The sequence below is a fragment of the Sander vitreus genome, chromosome 6 (assembly GCF_031162955.1).
Source record: "Sander vitreus isolate 19-12246 chromosome 6, sanVit1, whole genome shotgun sequence".
NCBI classification, from domain to species: domain Eukaryota; kingdom Metazoa; phylum Chordata; class Actinopteri; order Perciformes; family Percidae; genus Sander; species Sander vitreus.
Window position 1 is genome coordinate 12,456,997 of NC_135860.1, and position 13,962 is coordinate 12,470,958.

At 39.9% G+C, this 13,962-nt stretch overlaps 2 protein-coding genes across 2 annotated transcripts; both read left to right on the forward strand.

Annotated features, from left to right (window-relative positions):
• Window positions 1–53: 53 nt before the first annotated feature.
• c1s.2 (complement component 1, s subcomponent .2) lies at window positions 54–5,664 on the forward strand. The gene is made up of 11 exons (XM_078252623.1): window positions 54–163; window positions 409–607; window positions 716–896; window positions 1,908–2,033; window positions 2,325–2,518; window positions 3,582–3,732; window positions 3,840–3,955; window positions 4,050–4,131; window positions 4,230–4,364; window positions 4,495–4,569; window positions 4,668–5,664. The coding sequence occupies exons 1-11, from the start codon at window positions 147–149 to the stop codon at window positions 5,459–5,461; spliced, it is 2,070 nt and encodes a 689-aa protein (XP_078108749.1). The 5' UTR covers window positions 54–146; the 3' UTR covers window positions 5,462–5,664.
• Window positions 5,665–6,603: 939 nt separating this feature from the next.
• LOC144519477 (complement C1r-A subcomponent-like) lies at window positions 6,604–13,857 on the forward strand. Its single transcript, XM_078252630.1, has 13 exons — window positions 6,604–6,722; window positions 7,087–7,300; window positions 8,176–8,359; window positions 8,452–8,592; window positions 9,018–9,223; window positions 9,325–9,472; window positions 9,611–9,729; window positions 9,848–9,926; window positions 10,071–10,205; window positions 11,679–11,753; window positions 11,890–12,095; window positions 12,776–12,990; window positions 13,186–13,857. Exons 1-13 carry the CDS (start codon window positions 6,619–6,621, stop codon window positions 13,550–13,552), a joined length of 2,193 nt encoding a protein of 730 aa, XP_078108756.1. The 5' UTR covers window positions 6,604–6,618; the 3' UTR covers window positions 13,553–13,857.
• The last annotated feature ends 105 nt before the right edge of the window (window positions 13,858–13,962 follow it).

Here is a 13,962-nt window from a genome sequence, read left to right on the forward strand (position 1 = left end):
GATTTATAAAATGCCTGCGTATGCAAAATATGAGTGAGGGAGAAAGGGGGGCAGAAGGAAAGAGCGAGAGATGGAAAGTAAATTATAAAGAAAAGGGGAAGGAGAGATGTTGAGCTAGTTTATTTGTGTGGAGATTTGATCGGATCATGATGTTAGGATTAAGGTGGGTTTGAATTTTTGCATTTTAGCACAATAGAACGGATTATTACATTACCACAATGTAATGGTTTGCAGGTAGAGGGCTTGTAAGATGGAGGGTTTTGGTTATAGCAATGTGATTTATTATTTTTGTGATTTATGCATCATCTCTGGCTCTTTGTTTCTGTAAGTGGACTTTCTCACATTAAGTAATAAATTTTTCCTTCTTAACTTTGTGGTCCTTGCTTTTTCTTCCATGCTTTTCTTCAGTTTCCTGCTTCTCCTGCTCTCCCGCTCAGCCTACTCGATGCTGCTGGGATGGGTGGAGTCTCCAGGGTATCCCACTGGATACTTGCCCCATGCCAGTCTAAACTGGAGCAGGTGTGCCCCCAAAGGTCACACACTCTCCATCAAGCTCATCCACCTGGACCTGGAGGACAGCCAAGACTGTGAAAACGATGCAGTGAAGGTCAGGGGTCCAGATAAACTTCAAATAGTTGTGCTTTACGTAGTCAATGTTTTTATGCTGATGTCAGTACTGTTATTGTACCCTCTACTACAACATATTTCCCCCCAGGTTTTTTCAAATGAAAACCTCATCTCAGTTCTGTGTGGCAAAAAGGAATTTGAGGAGCTTCAGTCCACTGTAAATCCCTCGCTCCTCTCTTCCCCGGGTGGCTGCCTCTCTCTTACGTTCCACTCCGACTACTCAAACACCAAGAGGCACACTGGCTTCAGAGGCTTTTATACCGATCAAGGTGAAATGTAGAGGAGAAAAACAAGTGAATTACTGAGTTGTAAGAGTCGCACCAAAGTCCATTGTGTTTGTGCCCATTTTGTTTTGTCCACATTCCCGCCAGACGCGCATGTATTTTACTATTGTGAATACTTTTGTAAGCATACTGTTAGGAGGGCGATATTTTTAGACAACAATTCACAATGGTTGCAGTTTATAGCTGTTAAAGCTGACTTGGAAACAGTAACATTTTTAGATATTTTTCACGTCATAAATAAAAGAAAAATCAGTGTCCAGGATTAATTTGTCTATGGTTTTCAGTTTGAAAATAAGTAGGTAAATAAATGCATGACATAATTAAAAAAAATAGGCCAAATAAATAACTAAGGCACATGCTTCTAAAGAGTCTTTAATATTAAGATGTTCAGTTTAGTTCAAAGGTGCTGACAGTGACTGTTAAATCCTGTCAAACAGCTCAGTCTTTATGCTAAGCTAAGTTAACTGGCTGCTGGCTCAGGCTATGTTTTTACCGTAAAGACATGAGAGTAGTGTAAATCAGACTTCTCATCTCTCTGCAAGAAATCAAAAAAGCATAATTCGTATGTGTTCGTATTCGTATTCATATTCATATTCATAATTTGACATTGACATTTGATATCAAACTATTGCTTTAAGAGATGTGTTTTATGCCAAATGTCTCGGGTTTAGTATGTTGCTACATGTGCATGTCTAGTGGTTAAAGGGAAAGCAACTTTAAATAAGTGAATCAGCACCAACAAAACAACAGATGATGGCAAGAAATGTATCAAGACAATACATAAAAAAACTAAAAACTTAACTTAAAGACCCAAGAGTGACACAAAATAAGTTTTTCTGGGCTCAGTTTCACATTTCTTCTCATACTAACCTATCCCATGACCTGGTAGAAGAAAAGACTGCTGAGAACCCACCAATAGTTCTCAAATGTCCAATAATTCCTTTAAACTGTCTTGTGTGCTATGCTTTTCTACATCTGACCTTTTTGCTCTCTTAGACTTTGACGAATGTGAGAACGACCCTGAAAACGGATGCACCCAGTTCTGTCACAACTACATCGGAGGGTACCACTGCTCCTGTCGACATGGTTACCACCTGGACGTAGACAAACACACTTGTACAGGTACGCATAATCTCATGATTTGGATCAGTAAGCGATTTACCGAATGAGGAATTCAAATTAGTCAGAGGAAGACAAATCAAGGAAGGCAAAACCAAACTTAAACACGAAGTGAAAATGGGGAAATAGAGGAAGCAGAAGCAGGCAAAATTGGGGAGGGAGACGGGTGGGGGGTGGGGGATTTTGGGGGGGATGGGCTAAGAGGAGAATTCCATGAGAAGGAGGCTGATTGTGAACCAATGATTATGTTGAAATGATGAAAGTGATGACAGTGAACTCTTATCTTTAACACAGTGAGTTGTGCTAAGGATCTGTCAGGGCTGAGCGAAGGTGACATATCCAGCCCCTCCTGGCCTGCTTCATATGCAGAGAATGCCAACTGTCAGTACACCCTGTCTGTGGAGGCCACCATGCAGCTAGAGCTGCACTTCTCCGAAGATTTCGATGTGGAGCAAAGCCCTGATGGCCAATGCATAGACGCCCTAAGGGTAGGTGTTGAGTTGAAATATGTAAATGCAACATTTATCTAAAACTTCTAACTTTACAGAGCAGGAAATAAAGAGGAAGTTCAAACAAAAGTGTTGTAACTGTGGATTTGACAAATTTTTTGTCATTTTGCAACTTGTGACTTACAGTGCTCATATGATGCTTTTTGGCTTTTTCTCTTTCCTTTATTGTGTTATATATCTTTTTTGTTATAGGTTTACAAAGTGAAAAAGCTCAAAGTCCACCCCAAAGGGACTTACCATCTCCAACAGTAAACACTGTTCACAAACCACTCCAAACAGCTCTATTGTAGTCCAGCCGTTCGTCACTTTGTAACACACGTTATAATGCTCGCCTAGCTGCTAGCATGGCACACCCTCATACTCTGCTTCTGACTGGGTAGTAGTCCTTACCTAGCTACTGCGCATGTACGACTCCCAACAAAGATGGAATAGAAGTGAGATGTCTCACTCTGTAGCTAAAACAGAGAGCTCAACACACAGGGTGAAAAGAGGAGCAGTACAATAAAAATATAGTGTTTTTTGAAAATTAAACCATGTAAACCTATTCTGATATAACCTCTAAATACAATTATGAACCTGAAAGTGAGCATAATATGAGCACTTTAAAACAATATTCCCCCTCAAAAAGTTTTATTGTCCTACAAAATTTAATCAGAATATATTGAATGTGCTGCAGAAAAGGATTATTTAATATTAAAAGTGAGAGTGCATAAGTATTCTCCCCGTCTCACTGGAAAACAGAGAAGCATCCCAACAGCAGGATGCTATGTTTATGGCGATATGCAGTGTAACATGGTGTTTAGTCTGATGACCAGAAAGCTCATCCAACAAGCTTTCGTTCCGTTTTTTATAATAGTTGCTTTTTCTTTGTGGTGAATAACCATGCAAACATGTATTTCATATGTTATATTTGGGGTGAAAAATTATTTAAGCACTGGACTGCTGGACATAGGCACATGGATGTTTCAGCAGAGGGAACAGAGCAGAGAGGAAGTCGGGACACATACATTGTGAGATGTTACCTATGTTGTTTCGTTTGCAGTTTGAGACTCCCACTGGGACTCTGGGGCCATTCTGTGGCCACACGCCTCCCCCCTCTCCCTTTCTCACTCACTCGCATCATGTCCAAATCCGCTTCACCTCTGATGGCTACGGCACTAACAAAGGCTTCACTCTCCACTTCAGGACCAGAGGTACTGCAGCCTCCTCACTTGTGACACATTGGGAAAATATTTACATTAAGTTAATTGGAAACTAATCACAAATTATCATAATTTGTCTTTTCACATGTTAATTACAGACAAGGTCTGTCCAGCAGTGGTGACCTCACACTCCACTGTGACTCCTCAGCAACCAGAATATCGTCGGGGTGAAACAGTGACCGTAACTTGTGATCTTGGATATGTTGCTGATACTGTGAGTGTACAGAGAACCAGAACCTTTTCAATCGATTTACATTTAATGTATTTAAGCCATTATTAAACTAATAAGTTCTCCTTTTGCAAAGTAGCAAGGCACCCAGATGCTGTCATCACAGTATGTGACGATATGCCAGAATACAGGCGTATGGACTCCCAATTACATCTGTAAACGTGAGTCTGACTGTAACCCAGTTTTCTGATTTTTTTTTTAATTTCTTGTTTTTTTTTTTACACCATCTTTCACAAAGTTTCTTTTTTTTCATGTGTAGCTGTGGATTGCGGTTTTCCTGCTATCCCAGAAGATGGAATCCTTCAGCTGGTGGGCTCAGATAACCAACACACTCAGTATGAAGACCAGATCCAGTTTAACTGCAGCTCAAAGTACTACACACTAGAGGGAGATGGTGATTATAAGAAGCTTTAGTTGTGCACATCCCTTTTTTGATTCCTTTCCTTAACTAACATTTAAGAATGTAGTTTTCTGGATTTTATTGAACTATTATTTTCACCAATATGCTTTCTTCAATCTTTCAGACGTGTACACTTGCGGTGCCAGTGGTGAATGGGTATCAGCGGGCGGCAAGACAGAGATGCCGAAATGCACTGAAGGTAGGACTATAAATTTATATCTTTTTTTTATTTATATTTTCTCATATTTGCTACTTTGGAATCATAGGAATCTATTCATGACCTTTCGTGTATTTCAGTGTGTGGGAAACCTGAAAAACACCCTGCAAGTGCAGCCAGAATTTTGGGAGGTGCGAATGCAAACATCGGAGAGATACCATGGATTCTTTTGATTACAGCACCGAAAAGAGGAGGAGCATCACTTATCAATGACCGATGGGCTGTCACAGCAGCTCATGTGGTGGAAGATGTAGCGGCAAGCTCTTTGTCCCTGTATGGTGGCCTGGTAAATGAAATAACGATAGCAAATACATTGTCTGATGTTGTTGTCATGAACAGTGAGAGGATCATAATTCATCCCGGCTACATTAAAGAACACAACAATTTTGACAATGATATTGCTCTTATCAGATTAGCTTCCAGAGTGACTTTAGGCCCAGACATTCTTCCAATTTGTCTGCCAGAGGTAAACAGGGGCTTGGTTGAAAATGAACAAGGCACCGTGTCAGGCTGGGGGATAACAGAAACGAACAAGAGTACGTTAGGCACGTCAGACTTGTTAAAATACGCTCATATTGGGGTCTATTCCCTTACAGTGTGTAAGAATACACCGTACACCACAAAAAACAAACCCATAACTTTCACTAATAACATGTTCTGTGCTGGAGCACCGGGAAAGGACAGCTGCCCCCAAGACAGCGGAGGTCCATTAGTTTTTCCTACGTTGGCTCAACGCACAGAGCCTTATTATCTGGCCGGCATTGTGTCCTGGGGACCCGCCTGTCGAAAGAGGCAGTACAAGGGTTATTATACCAAGGTGGAGAATTACGTAGACTGGATTAAGGAAACAATAGATACAATAGAAAAGTCTTAGACAGAGGAAAGATGAGGGAGAAAATACTTTTCTACTAACCATAATAATGTAATCCATTTCAGGACTGATTCAGATCTCTTAAATAAAAATGTTTATGAAAATAAAGACTATAATCTTGTAATCAAATGTATCAACATTAATAACATTAAGTTGTGATCACATTATGACTTCATACTTTTGTATTAAAGGAATTTGCAAATCAACTGCAGAGAATGTGTGTTTTAACCAACTTAATAATATACTTTATTTTTGTCTTTTAATCATCAGATACACACACACACACACACACACACACACACACACACACACACACACACACACACACACACACACACACACACACACACACACACGTTTTCTGTCAACACTGCAATACTTAATTATTTTGATAATTTACACATTTGCCTTTCACTTTTTAGTGCTGTGTTTCACTGAAAAAGCATTTCATCAGACAAGTGTTATCCCATGTCAAACAATATTGTTCTAAAAACATATAGCCATGTTTACACCAACAGCCTGGAAGAGCTGTGCATGAGAAATGTTCATTGACAACCACAAACCAAATTACACATTAACAGAGCAATATTAACAATAACAGAATATGCAAGGGATGCCAAAAGCTTAAAAGACTTATCAAGGCTCTTCCCAAGTTTTGCTGAAAAACTAATAAATAAAAAACTAAAAACCTATACAGTACATTTCAAAACATAATCAAACAACAATGTAATTTTCTCTGTGCTTAAATATGTGACAAGCAACAATCAGCTGCATCAATAAGCTGCTTCACCCAATGTTTTGATACCCAAATGTTTCACCAACACATCTGTTTCTGTGTTTGAGGATGCTGAAAAAAGTCTAATAGCCCCCTCCAGTGATAGAATGAGGTTTATGGGTGAAGGAGCCAGATTTGGAAATATATGGGACCTAAGAGTTAAAAACATCAGTTTTTATGTTCTAAGTTATTCTCAATATATAATTTTAAAAAAGTTTGCAAGATCTTCCTAATTCTCCATTTTAGAGAGAATATTTCCAGCATCGATCCTGTTTTTTCTTTCACAAGTCAAGCGCTCATTTGATTTTGCCAAGACAAACAAGGCATATTCCTGGCATTCACGCAGTGAGTTGCTAAACACTTGAAACAACAGACTTTGTAACAAATGTTTCACTTGAATGTGAGACATTTGCTCCTGCAACAGTGGATCAGTTCTCTCACGGATATAGCATTTAATCCAGAGATGGGGTGGACTTCCTGTATCATTTTGTAAGTTTGAATGGGACTTTTAACCCACTTGTATGATTAAGTAGTTTTTGTCATGAATTTCTAGCTTGATTACAAAATATGTAATGCGTATACTTGCTATAATTGTGGAGATGCCTCTTATATCATTGTGTGTTATCTTCTGTACAACCAATATTACAGATGAGCAGTGTTTTATAGGTTGAGTGATCCGTCTCTCCATATGCCATATATAAAGCCTCTACAATATTATATGGTTGTAACAGTTGTGTTGATTGTGTCACCGCGTGTTTGTTCTTTTTCTGTTTGCATCAACTTTGGACTAGCAACTCAGATGACCACAAACTGATAAACAGATCGAACTCTCTGTGTCCCTTCACCTTTCCAGGTTTCTGTATGTGTCGGTGTGTGAGTCCTGGCCGCTGCCTGACACAGAGCCTCTAATGCATGGGGTGGTCCAGTCCCCCCAGTATCCTCAGCCTTACCTTCCCAACCTGCAGGAGCAGTGGGACCTCAGTGTGCCGGAGGGCTACCAGATCCGACTCACCTTCACACACTTGGACATTGAAGCTTCTGCTGGCTGCTATTACGACGCCCTCACAGTCAGAACCATATTTTAACACACATGAAATCATAAACAAAAGACCAGTGTTGTTGTGTTTGAGTTCTGCACAAGTGTGACTTGAGTGCCAGTTTTGACATCCTGACTCAGACTTGAATTTTGACGACTTTACCTGGAATACTTTACCAACTACGTACATATATCTCCATGTTTTGCCATTATTGCCAAAATGTGCTTTGGTGTATCTCAGTATAATTAGCTGCATGATGGGTATTACAAAAGACTTCTGTTTTTCTCCTTGCAGTGGTCTCCCCTTGATAGTAATCTCACAATCTCGCATTATTTTCCCAAAACAGATGAGTCCGATTTTTATGATTTATTTAGAAATGTATATTTTCTTTTTGTGGAAATATACTAGAACAGTTTACCACATCAGTTAAACTCAAATGCCACTGCGCAACTAGCCATAGTCCGACTCATCAGATGTACACTGTGGGTATAAACCTGCCATTGGTCAGCTATTTAGGCTGACATTCTCCTCCCCTTCCGCTATCTACATGTATTTTGCCAGGGCACAAAAAATTAGCTGAAAGATGCTAAAAACCTCCATGGAGCTGAGGGGAAATGCAGAGTCAGGGGATACTTTTCTGTAAGATTGTCAATACGAGCAATAATTTCATATTATTCATTGCAATTTCATCGCTTGTTAATATGAACATATTGATTATAGCAGCCTTAAGTAATGAGTAGGACTCAAATTCAAAAATAGAAGACCTGAGATGTAGCAATGGCTCAAGGTTTAGTGACTCAACTGCAACAATGCAATAGATTCTGCATGGTGTAATACAGCACATCATTTTAACAGCACATTGTCCTCATCATGATTCATATTTTATCCCTTTTATAATCCTACAGGTTCTCTATGATACAAAGATCCTGGGGAAGTTTTGTGGTCATGAGAACTTGGCTGATGGGCATCACCCAGGCAACCAGCCCATCTTGTCTCCAGGCAACAGACTCACCCTCATGTTCCAGTCAGACGACAACAACCCGGAGCGCCATCAGAATGTGGGCTTTTCTGCTCAGTACCAGGCAATAGGTAGCACTTCTCCATCATCTTTCACTTCACTTCACTTCACTCACGACTGAACCACCTCTCACTAACTTATCGTGTCTGTCTCTCATTATCAGACATGGATGAGTGCTCTGCGCCAGAACCTGAAGATGGCTCAGGTCCACTGTGCTCTCAGATCTGCCTCAACACCCTTGGCTCATACCTCTGCTCCTGTCACCACGGCTACGAGCTTCGCCCAGACCAGCGCAGCTGTGTGTGTGAGTATTGTACAGATGCACACTTGTCATTAATGAACGTATTACGGATGTGAAGCAGGGGGAGAACAATGCTCAGTTAAACTGTTGTCACTCAATTTTTAACTACTTTGACTAAACCCAACCTCTTTTTCAGTCAGGGATACTTTTGTTGAGGAACGGACAATTTATGACAAATGGTTATACAATTAGATTAAGCAGAAAAGGCTTTGCTCTTTGGGGATGCTCTCATAGAATCTGAGCAGCAACAAAATCCGTTGGAACCAATCCATGCTTAACAAACACATTCATGAGCATTATATCGTGTACACCTATATGTATATGATTGGATGTTTGCTGGTAGCTAAGCAGCTGATGAATCAGCCACTGATGAAGCATGAATGAGGCACCTGATTGAATTTAAGAATGTTCCTTTTCTGTTTTCCTAGTATCCTGTGGCGGAGGTATATTTGATGAGACAGAGGGACATCTGTTCAGTCCAGGATACCCTAACCCCCCACATCATGCTGTGTCATGTCAGTACATTATTTCTGTAGAATCTGGCTTCACTGTCGCTCTTAACTTCACTGACAACTTCCACATCGAGAGCATGGACACTGAGCAAGGTCCAAACTGTCTCCATCACTGGTTGCAGGTAATAACAAGCAGCTATATTTTCATAACTGGAAATTAAACGGAACACTAAACAGATCTGACATACAATAAATGAGCTGTGCACTACTCTTCTCTCGAAAGGTGACCACGTCAGACAGAGAGCCCATGAAGCTGTGTGGTGGAAAGAGTCCAGGTCTGATAGTCACAAACTCCAACACTGTCAGACTGGACTACCACACTGATAATGAAGGCCTGAGCAAAGGCTGGAGCCTGGACTACAGCACATACAGTGAGGGAGAGAGGAATGAGAGTGGAAATAAGCCGATGAGCAATTAAACTGCAATTGATTGTCAAAATATGTCTGATTGCAAGGTAACTATATATATGCAGTTGATGTTACATGTCGGCTTGTCTGTGGTGTTTCCAGGAGTGAAGTGTCCATTGCCCGGTAATGTGGCTAAAGGCAGGGTCACTCCTATCTTGACTGAATATTTCTACAGAGACTACATCTATGTGCGCTGTGACCAAGGATACAAGCTGATGATGGTTAGATAAAACTTCAAATTTTTAACTGTAATAGAGGGAACTTTATTTGTCATTGTGTGCGATATAAAAAAACAAATATTGGCTGATGTTTTATCAATTCCACTCTTTTCTCTGTCAGGATGGTCAGGAAGTCGAGGGTTTCTCTACCATGTGCCAAAGCAGTGGACAGTGGCATCTCCCTCTACCAGAATGCCACAGTATGTTAGCTTTAAACTTAGACAAAACATCCATTTGAAAATTAATGGAAACTATATTGTGATTCAACCACACATTACGTATTCGTATCATTTCCTGTTTCATTTGCCAATAATGAATATGTCCCTGTTTTTGTTCTTCTGCAGTAATTGATTGTGGAGAACCTGAACCTTTGCTGAATGGAGGGTTGACCTTCCTGTCTGGCTTTCAGAATCAGTACCGTTCTGTTGTTCAGTATCACTGTAATGAACCATTTTACTCTCTCCTTGGGGGCATTACTGGTGAGATATTAACATATAGTATTCTATGATGTATAGTTTTTAGATTTTTTCAGAATTCCCACCAGCCATTGGTTTCTATAAGCAGACTCTTAAAGTGCTCATATTATGCTCATTTTCAGGTTCATAGTTGTATTTAGAGGTTATATCAGAATAGGTTTACACGGTTTAATTTTCAAAAAACACCATATTTTTGTTGTACTGCATATTGCTGCAGCTCCTATTTTTACCCTGTGTGTTGAGCTCTCTGTTTTAGCTACAGAATGAGGCATCTCACTTCTATTCCATCTTTGTTGGGAGTCGCACATGCACAGTACCTAGGGCTTGATGGTGTTTTAAGCCCCCAACGTTTCCTTCCAGGCAGCGCTGTGACCGTTGACTTCAAGGCACCTAACCCTAACCTTAACGATAACCCTTACAATAACCATTGCCTAATCCTAGTAGAGACGTTAGGGGCTTAAAATACAGATCAACGTACCTAGATAAGCACTGCTAGCTAGTCAGAAGCAGAGTATGATGACGTGCCACACTAGCAGCTAGGCGAGCATTATAACGTGTGTTACAAAGTGACGAGCGTTCGTCACGGAAGTAAAGGCTGGACTACAATAGAGCTGTTTGGAGCAGTTTGTAAACAGTGTTTTCTGTTGGAGATGGTAAGTCCCTTTGGGGTGGACTTTGGGCTTTTTCATTTTTAAACCTATAACATGCACAAAAAAAGATATGTAACACAATAAAGGAAAGGGAAAAAGCAAAAAAGCATAATATGAGCACTTTAAAACTTACATGAAAAAGCACAGTATTAGCAAAATGGTTAGCTGTGATGTAATGTATGATATGTAGGAAATGGACTCAAACATGCGAAGCTACAGGTCCCTCAGTAAACAGTAACTTTTTTTTTCGAAGTACCTCAACAGTAACTTAAAGCTATAGTGTGTAGTTTCTGTCGCCCCCATGAGGAATTCTAAGTAATGACAACCACACTGTCGGCGCGTCCACATGATAGAGCCTTCCGTGATCACGCACGCGCCCCCACTCCTCCACGCAGTTGCTTGTATGCAAAGAAGGACACGGAGGATTAAAAAAACATGATGGACTCTTCAGAAGAGGTAATTATCTTCACTCAAGCTTCTGCGCGGCAAAGTCGCCGGACGCCACAATCTTCTGAACATAGTCATACTGAGAAATACAGAGAGAGTTGTGTGGGGCTGATAGTCTTATTAGCTTTGTAGCAACTCATTTGGCAATGGCTTGAATGTAACGGACGTTCAATAATATCAAAAAGTTACGCACTAAGCTTTAACACCAAGCTGAAAAATGTTTCACTGCCCTCCAAGCATCACTAATGGGTGTGTACAGTACAAAGGTGTAGCCTACTCTGTTACAACTGTAACAACACGTAACATGTCACGGTGTAGTGACACACCCTGGACTGCACTTCTACATCGCTGACTGATTTTTCTTCTCTCTGCTCTACAGTTGTCTTCACCTGTGAAGCGGACAGAAAGTGGAGGTCCAACAGTGATATTGTTGTCAGTCCAACATGCATACCAGGTATTGCTTTTCATTTTTACAATAAAACCCTGGAAAACCTTATCTAGATCTAAATCTAGAATGTTTTCTTTAATTGGAAGTATGTAGCCTACTTGTGTGAAAATTTGAAATACATATACGTTTGTATCCCATCAAGTCTGTGGCAAGCCAACAAAACTCATCTCTGCCTATCAGAGGATCATTGGAGGCAGTGACGCTCCAGACGATACCATCCCCTGGCAAGTGCTACTGACTATAAATGGAGGAAGAGGAGGAGGCATGGTGATTGGAGACCGCTGGATTATGACTGCAGCTCATAACGTAATGAATAAAGGAAGTCAAGTATCAGAAGAGACTGTGCGGGTAAGTGTTTTATTATATGTGTTATCTGCGTGTCCATTGCCTCCATATTTTTGAATTCCATTGCAAAATGCTGTAAACCACAGCCTTTGTGACCTTAATGGTCCATTAGAGCAGGAGACATTTTGCCTAAAACTGCTGCCACCAACTCTGTTATATTTTAAGCTTGGTCAAATTGATTTACCTTCTTGTTGCATGTTTTAGTGGATTTTTCTGTTTCATGAATTTCTACCTTGAAAATAAATTGCAGTATATATACATTCTTGTGTGGAACTACACTCTAACACTGTCTATGAACCATATTCTAAGGTTTACTATAGGTGATACATTTCTCAAAGTACCATATAGAATAGAACATATTTATTGTCATCGTATTAAGTACGAGATTGCAACCTCCGTATCAATGCTGTAAAAATAAATGCGGTATAAATAGGGTAATAGTAGCCTACAAATAGGTAAAAATAGCAATAAAGTGGCAGTAAGTAATAACTTTATAGAAAGGAATCAGTTAACCCCCATTAGAGAAAGGGTTTACTGATTCCTTTCTATAAACATTTATCAGCAGTATTGAACTAGTGAAAATAGGTATAGAAAAAAGCAAAAGTTAAAAAGTCATATCTGCGTGCCCATTGCCTCAATTTTTTGAATCGATATTTATTTCCTCCTATGCTGTTGTTTTGCAGATTTTTATGGGACTTACTGATGTTAAAACCCAGATGGACTCTCCTGTGCATGCTGCCTCAGTCCACATTCATCCTGAATACAACAACCCCAATAATGTAGACTACAACCATGACATTGCCTTGATCAAACTGCAAGACCCGATCACATTCAACTCATCCATCATGCCAATATGTTTGCCAGCAGAGGGTGCCACATACGTCACTGGCGTGATGGGGTAAAGAAACAACTTTCATTTCATGATGCTATATAATCTGTTGTATATGATATTATTTATTTTCTTTGTTTTTAGTTTTGCAAAGTAATTTTACCTTGCATTTATATCTTCTTTTTCCCTTGCTGTGCTAACATGTGAAAGTTGACCCGCTTCTATACAGTGCACCATAAAGGTCTCTTTTCCATTTTTTTTCAGACTGGTGTCAGGCTTTGGCATTACAGAAATTGACGGCCGACAGATTTTAACAAATAGGCTGAATTATGTGCAAGTACCTGTGGTGGCGCAGGAGACATGCAGTAAATCAATCACTTCGTTGAAGAAGACAAGGGACAATGTTCCAAGTCTGTCAAATAACATGTTCTGTGCTGGAGTCCCTGAAGGTGGGCAAGACTCCTGCCAGGGTGACAGTGGAGGCCCCTACGCCCTAAGAGACGACGGAAGGTTCTGGGCTGCTGGGATTGTCAGCTGGGGGGTTGACTGTGGAAAGCAGGGAACATATGGAGTCTATACCAGGGTCACCAACTACATGGACTGGATCAACAAGACTATGCAGGAGAACTGAAATTTACAGTAAAAACATTTATAATAACATAAAAAGAGAAGTAATTTTGGTCTAATTAGTCTTTTTTGCAATGTTAATGCAAATGTTGGCACAAAAAGTGCTCTACATTAAAATAATGTTCCAGAGTACTGTACAATGATGAAGTGCACCGTGATTAGAACCATTTTTAAAAACGTACAAAATGACTGAATGAATGTCGTATTGATTGTAAAGTCATTGCATTGCATTTAAAACTCTCAAAGCATTATTTTAATAAAGTAACATAATACAGACTTAAATGTGCCTTGTTATGCATGTATCTCATATTAGTCACATATCTTCTCTCTGGTAAAGATTATAAACAGATTAGTGTCCAGTCTAACGCCATTTTACCAACTTAGTACTTTACACTATAGCATATGCCGCTATTG